Here is a 7,518-nt window from a genome sequence, read left to right as displayed (position 1 = left end):
GCCCTCATATGTGGGATCCGAACCGGGGCCCTCTGGCGTCCCAAGCCAGCTCTTAACCAACGTGCCACTCGGCTGGCCCCTTTTTTTTTTTTTTTAAACACACGGTTACAACACTTTTTTTTTTCTCTTTAGAACTCTGGAAAATTTTATTCTTTTAAATAGGTAAAATGTGTTACAAAATTCAAACATTACTTTAAAACCTTCTTTTAAACTGAGACAATTCACCTGCCATAAAATTCACTCTTTTAAAGTGTACGAGTCAGTGTTCGTATATTCACAGAATTGTGCAACCATCACCGCTGTAATTCCAGAACTTTTTCTTCACCCCGAAAAGAAAACTTAGCAGCCACACCCCCAACCCAAGATCCTGGAAGCCACCAATCTACGTTCTGTCTTTCTAGGTTGATGTATTCTTCAAATATTAGCTTTTTTTTTTTTTTTACTGTCTACCATTTTATTGGGTTGTCGGAAAAGTCATGACGCATTTTTGCAACGAAAAACAGAAAAAATACACCATGACTTGTCCGACAACCCAATATAAACCTGCTTCCCATCCCTGTGCACACCCCTCACCCCACCCCACCCCACCTAGCTCCTTTACTTGGAGGCACCCAGTGTTTATCCTCCCACAGAGAGCGGGTGCCCACAAACACACAAGGCCATGTTTGTTTGTCCTTTCCATTCTTCACTTTCTATACATCTTGGGGAAATTGAATTGTGTTTGATGTTGACATTTTTGTAGATCATTCCTGATCATGAATGGAAGGGCTGCCTTATGCTCCGTAATTGTGACATCACGTTACCATCGAATGAATGAACCATAATTTATTTAATGACTCTTACCGATGGACACAGGTTGTTTCTGACATGACCCCATTCCAGTTGTAAAAAATAGAACCGCGTGCAAACCTTCTCCCTCTCTCTTCCCCTCGTCTTCCACTGTGGTGCTGGAGAAAGGCAGCCCTGGGGCCTCACCAGCATGGGAACGTGTAACTCAGGTTTTCCATGGCTCACCTGGCATCACTGTACCTGCTCTGGGCCTGTGACCGTGGCCTTTTCCCCAGATGCTTTCCCTAAAGGAGGAGGAACCTCCCGCCAGCCAGGGTGTTTGCCTGCCTGCAGGTGCCGGCCCACAGACACGGTGGGTTTATCCCCAGCCCAGAATCCTCCCCCCGCTGGGCTCTTTGATGAGGTCCCCAATGGGATGTGTTCCGATGCAGGCCAAGGAGAGCCCTCCAGGGACTTGGGGGCTCTAAGACAAGTCCGTAGAATAAAATATTCATCTTCCCCACCCCAGGGCCTCTCTCCTTTGCGCACACATGTGATTTGGTGACTCGGTGTTCTGCTCCATTTTCTCCTCCAGAAAAACAAGAACAAGAAAAAGGGCAAAGATGAGAAGTGTGGCTCAGAGGTGACCACGCCGGAGAATAGCTCCTCCCCAGGGATGATGGACATGCATGGTGAGCTCCCCCCGCCCCCCGTGCCGGGCCCTCTCCCGCCAGGCCCCTGGGCCGAGCAGAGCACTCAGTTGCGTTTTGTTTCACCAGCAGGTTTGTTCACATTCCAGGTGAGGGGTAGGAGGGCTGGGCAGGACCAGGAGGCGTGTGTGCCAAGGAGAAGGTTCTGTGGAGGAGAAGAAACTGCTTTCCCCAGCCCAACAAGCCAAGAAACAAAACGAGACCTTCTTCTCACCCAGGGACAAAACTCTCAGAGGAGATGTTCTTTCAGCTCTGGGTGCCCAGCAGATTTTTGGGGCGTACGTTTCTTTTTCCCTCCTAAGCCTGACATGCCGTATAAATGACTCTCTGTTCCATTTTCCCATTTTGCTTCGGCTGCTGGGAAGCTCCAACCTGGATTCCTGACTTCACGTCCATCACTCTGGGACCTGTGTTCCACGGCGCCAGCCTAACTTCCTTTGCTGTCTTATTTAAAAAGCTGTAACCGGGGTGCCACCCATCAAATCCAGGTTCGGGGTGCGCTCCAGCCAGCCTGCAGTTGTCTTGACGTGACTGGTGTTTATATCTCTTTTTTACCTTTTTATCTGAGAGGAAAGGCACAGACCCTATGCGTACAGCTGCATGCACTGTTGACAGACGACACATACCCAAGTCACTGGCCCAGGTGTCCCCTCCTGGCCGTCCCCACCCCTCCAAGGAAAACCGCCACCCAACTTCTGACCTGAGAGAGTCAAATGTTAAGTCTCTAAAACATTGACTTTCTGATACTTATAAATCAGGAAATCTGCTTTTCTGCCATCCTTAGAGAAATCAGAACCCGAAACTCCGGGCATGTGCTCCGTCTCGAGGCTGTAGCACTTAGGGAGGGTGCTGCCTCTCCGGGCCCACCTGGCTCACCTTCTGTCATCTGCCTGGCCTACTGGCGTTAAAAGCTTGCAGCATTTGCCTCTTTCCATCTCTTGATCCCAAGTTCAGTGTCTTCGTACTTTTGACCACGCTGTGCCTTTGGCACAAGGTGGTATTAAGATAAATGAGTAAGTACATCTGAAAAAGGAGTTTTGGTTTGATAAGTTCCTAACCCTCCAGACCCAGGGCTGTCTTGTACTGGGGAGACTGACACGTCTGGAGGACATTGTCCCAGGGTCCGAGGATAGAGTCTGGCTTGTTGCTAAAAGAAACCCAGAGTGTGATAGGAGGGGACGAGAAAGCACAGGGGGTTTTGCAGCTGGGTAGCGTGTGCAGAAAGCCTCCCGCTGGCCATGCAATCATAGTTGGGATGCATTTCGTTTTCGGAAGCAGGAATTTGGGCTGGGACGTAATACCTGTTTCCCTGGCATTGGCTGGCTCCCCCTTTCTCTAAGGGTCAAGAAGACTCCAGGCCTGGCTCAGGGCTTTGGTTGAATCATAGGATTACAGGTGAGGGACTTTTAGAGCAGAGATCCTACCTGGGTTCCAACCTGACTCTCCTCGGGTCTCCCTGCAGCTGGGTGACCCCGGACTAGTTACTTAACTCATAGCCTTCGGGCTTGTCTGTTTTCAATCTGTCAAATGGTGATGGTAACGCCTACTTCATAAGGTTATTGTGAGTATTAAGATAATTTTTTTACAGCTTTGATATGTTGGTAGCTTAACATTTAAGAAGCCGTCACAAGGTGCCAAGCATCTTGCTAAGCCCACTTCATGTATCGCCTCCTTTGATCCTAAAAACAAGCCCCGTTGTACAGATGAGGGGAGTAAGGCTCAGAGAAGGCCGTGACTTGCCCCGAGTCAGGAAGGTCAGCAATGGCCATCCTGGCATGTGAGGTCCTTTGTGAGGCAGCATCTGAGTTTGTGGCCACTAGAAAAATCTAGACTAGCCCTCCAGAAAAAAAAAACTAGAATGCTAAACAAACCAGGAGCCATGCTCACCTTCTCATGTGTCATTTCCACTTCAGTACATGTGCAGCCAAGACCAAGGCCAACCACAGAGCACGTCAGTGAAAGTTTGGGGCAAGATGTGGGGGCCCGGCTGGATTTGTGCGGGAGGCTCCGGGTGGGAGGACGGGGTAGGGGGAGGTGAAGGAGGCCCTCTGCAACCAGCTCTCTATAGTCTCCAGGGTCCAACCGAGGGGAGCCCCCGTATCAGGGTCACACCGTCCCAGGCTGGGCGGCTAACTTGCTAAACATTAGAGCTTATTGGCACTCATTAATATAATCTCACGCTGGGACCTGTGGGTCCAGCCTCTCTGCCTTCCATGCTTCTTACACATAACGCACGTATCCTGGCCTAAGGAAGAGGTTTAGATTTTCTCAAAAGGCAAATCGGGAGAGTGTACATTTTTTTTGTTTTAAGCCCCAGAATTCACTCCTAAGCAGCCCCCAGAGTACACTTAAGATGCAATGTACCCAGTTGGGGCTGCGTGACTGCCTGGCGCTCCCTCGGCAGGTTAAGATTGGAAGAAAGACGGGGGGTTCGGAGTTGGGAGGACCAGCCTGAGCAAAGGGCTCTGCTGCTCTGAGTCTCAGTTTCCCCCTCTGTAAAGTGAGGGTGGTAACAGCACCTACCTGGTAGGTTGTTGAGAGGATTAAACAAGGTGACTGTAAATGCTCCCCCTCTCCACTCCCCTCCCCCTCCTCTCCTTACAAAAATGGCCTTGGTCTCAGGTGTACAGCATGGCCCAGAAAAGCAGCGTAAGTTTACAGTGTTATTTTTGAAATTGCTGCTTCCGTATCCACAGTTTAAGATGACTCTCTGTGCCCAAGAAAGGGGGTCCAAAGTAAGGGGGCATGTGCCCTGGGACCCCAGCTCTGCCTCCAGCTTAACACTAATGCAATTGCCTCATTAAGTTTATTTCCTTTCTGCTTTTCATTATGAAAAATTTCATAAGAGAGAACAGTAGCATGACTACGATGATGAACCACCCCATATACCTGCTACCTAGATTTCCACTAATATCATGCCATATTTGCCTCATCTATTTTTTTTAACTGTGTTGTTTTTAAATTGAATTACAATTTACATATGAAAAATGCACAGCTCTTGAGTGTACAGTTCAGGGAATTCTGACAATTGTGTGGAGCCTCTGTTAGAGCATTTTAAAGTAAATTTTCCTGCATCATGATATTTAAGTCTGTATCTAAACACTTGAGCACACATCATTAATCAATGACATTGCTATACACCCACTGTACCGTTGTCACTCCTAACAAAATTAACAATAATTCCTCAATATCTTTTAAACTCCAGACTATATTCAAATTTACCAATTGCCCCAAAACATCTCTTAACAGCTGACATGTTCAAAACAGGATCCAAATGATTTTCTCACATCACGTATAGCTGTTACGTCTCTTCATTTCCTGTAATCTACAATAATCTTCCATACTTCTCCTTTTAAAAAAAAAATTTAATGGTATTGACTTGAGGAACCCGGGCCTATTGTCCTGTGGAATATCCCACTTTGTGCTGTGAACTAGTTCTTCCCTCCCTTGTATCTTGTGTCAAGTGGAAGTTTGATCTAGAGACTTAATGAGATCAGGCGAAACCTCTTGGCAGTGTTGCCTCGTGGACCTGTGTTGGCCTTTGTACCGCTTCAGAGCCAAGGGCACAAGATGTCTGGTTTCCTCACCTAAAAGGAGACCTCAGATGTCCCCCAAAAAGTCAGACTGTGCCAGGCCACCGTGTGTAGCTGGCCACCTCCAAACACAGACTTGTCCTCAGGTGGCCCGTGGGGGCAGGTCAGGTCCAACTCCCAGAACCCTTTGCCTCACAGGTCGCAGGTTGTGAGGGCTGGCGCTGGGTGTGTCAGCCGAGAGGTTCGAAAGGAGAAAGTGTCTTCTTTCCCGGGAGACTGTCCTGCTGCAGGCACGGAGGCTTGGAAAGCTGAGCCTTCAACCCGGTTTTTCCCAGCAGCTGCCCGATTTCACCTGTGGTTCTGTTCCCTCCACGCAGACGATAACAGCAACCAGAGCTCCATAGCCGATGCCTCCCCCATCAAACAGGAGAACAGCAGCAACTCAAGCCCTGCTCCAGAGCCCAACTCGTCCATGCCAGGCGATGGCGCCGACACCAAGGCCGACGAGGCCCAGGCCGAGGGAAAGGAGCTCCCTAGGGCTGAAGGTATGTGCCCTTGGGGACCTGGGCTCAGAGGGGCCTCCCTCTCTCCATCCAGCCTTCAGTCGGGCAGACAGTTGACAGGTCTCTAAGGAGGCCCTGCCATGTGCCGGCCCCCAGAAGGCAACGGCAGAAGAAAGGTAACGCCTGGAGTTCATATTCTTGGCGGGAGAGAGGGGGGTAATTTAAAAATCACATGATTTAGCATTTGGAAAATAAGTGTTGTGGAGAATTATAAAGTAAGAAAAGGTAATGGGGAGTCTTGCCGCATCGGGGGGTCAGGGAAGGCCTCACTATGCAAATGAGGCTCAGATTCAGAGAGGAAGCAAGCCATGTGGATAACTGGGAGAAGTGCATTGTGGGCAGAGAGAACCTGTGCAAAGGCCCTGAGGTGGGAACGTGCTCATTGTGGGTGGGGGAGAGGGTGAGGGGCTCAGACCGTGAGATGAGGTTGGAGAGGAGGCGGGGCCTGCAGTGTGCATTGCTCATAAGGCCACGTAGCAGACCCTGACTTCTCTGCTGAGTGAGATGGGAGTCACTGGGAGTTTCAGTGTTGTGATCTGAAGGATCGCTTGGGTTGCTGTGATTGAGGACAATGGAGGGGCCAGGGTGGAGGCAGGAGACCGGTGAGGGGGCTAGTGCAGTCATTCTGGTGGGAGAGCATGGTGGCTGCACCATGGTGGGAGTGGAGGGCTCAGTAAGAAGGGGTCTGATTGTGGAGGACGTGTGTGCGTGTGTGTGTGTGTGTGTGTGCGCACATGTGTATATGTTCATTAATTTTGAGGTCTCTGGACTACCTTTAAATGAAAATTTTCAAACATAGATGGTCCCTGACTTACAATGGTTCGCCCTACGATCTTTCGATTTTAGGATGGTACGAAAGCCATACACGTTCAGTACAAACTGTATTTTGAATTTTGATCTTTTCCCGGGCTAGTGATATGTGGTCCGATACTCTCTCGTGATGCTGGACAGTGAGCTGCAGTTCCCAGACTGCCACGTGGTCACAGGCCAAAGGGGTGTGGACATAGGAAGAGCTGGTCACATTTAGGCTGACACTTGCTAGCCGTGTGGCCTTGAGCTGGCAGCGTCACCTCCTGCACACCTTCCTGTTTCCTTATTTATAAAATGAGATAAAGAAAAGCTGCCTCCCTTGTCAGGTCCCTGCAAGGAGTGAGGCAGGAAAGGCAGTGACATGCTCGGCTTAGCCTGGTGCGCAGGAAGGGCCTGGTGAGCAGTGTGTGTGTGTGGGGGGGTGATCTGGGGACCCTGGGGCAGGGGCCCTGCAGGACCAGGTGTGGACCACGTCCGGCTTTCTTTCCAGCAGTTCTCCCATGATTCGGGTCTGTGTCTCCTTTGCCCTCAAGGGCCAGTTCAAGCTCAGCTGCAGGAATCATATCTTGGGTTAATGCTGCCTTCCATAACTACCACATTTGGTAACCACCAGCCCCACAAGCTTTACACGTCTAGGTGGGAACCACACCAGCGTCCTCTTCCGGCCACCGCAGGTCACTAGTCCTGCACCGTTGCCCAGCATTGCTCAGGCAGGACCACCAAAGCGGGCCAGGCCCACCTGCCCACTGCCGGGGGCTGGCTGCCTGAGCTCGCGTGGGAAGGTTGCGGAGGCAAACCCCCTGCAGCCTTTCCAGGTGGGCGCATGCTGCCAGCCTGCCTGTGGGACAGGGTGGTTGGTCACCAGCTGTTGACCTTGCATTGAACTTGTTTACTGCTGAGTGAGTTCAGGGAATGACATAATGTTCAAACTCCCTGGACTAAATTTAGGCCCCAGGAAAATAATTTCCCCTGGGTGAGTTCCAGTACCGCTCTGCTAAGAGAATCAGGCCGCTGCGCCGAGCCCTTGAACACTCCGTGAGCTCCAGGGCCACTGAGCGTTCAGGCCAGTCCAAGGGGGCAGCGTGACTCTCCGGGTGACCAGCCACCTTCGTGATTTCTATGCCTACATCTGGG

At 50.6% G+C, this 7,518-nt stretch overlaps 1 protein-coding gene across 2 annotated transcripts in view; it reads left to right on the top strand.

The window, feature by feature from the left end:
* The window catches only part of BCL7A (BAF chromatin remodeling complex subunit BCL7A), a 21,882-nt gene that overhangs the window by 5,350 nt on the left and 9,014 nt on the right, over positions 1-7,518 (top strand). Inside the window, exons 3-5 of one of the 2 annotated variants that reach the window (XM_019648922.1) lie at positions 958-1,141; positions 1,364-1,460; positions 5,389-5,556. In XM_019648922.1, coding sequence (XP_019504467.1) covers positions 958-1,141; positions 1,364-1,460; positions 5,389-5,556 — 449 coding nt within the window. The remainder of the gene's footprint in view (positions 1-957; positions 1,142-1,363; positions 1,461-5,388; positions 5,557-7,518) is intronic. The other variant, XM_019648923.1, reaches the window with a different exon arrangement.

This window comes from Hipposideros armiger, unplaced genomic scaffold, assembly GCF_001890085.2.
Source record: "Hipposideros armiger isolate ML-2016 unplaced genomic scaffold, ASM189008v1 scaffold_128, whole genome shotgun sequence".
In the NCBI taxonomy this organism is placed as follows: Eukaryota; Metazoa; Chordata; class Mammalia; order Chiroptera; family Hipposideridae; genus Hipposideros; species Hipposideros armiger.
This window is presented reverse-complemented; position numbering and strand designations above follow the sequence as displayed.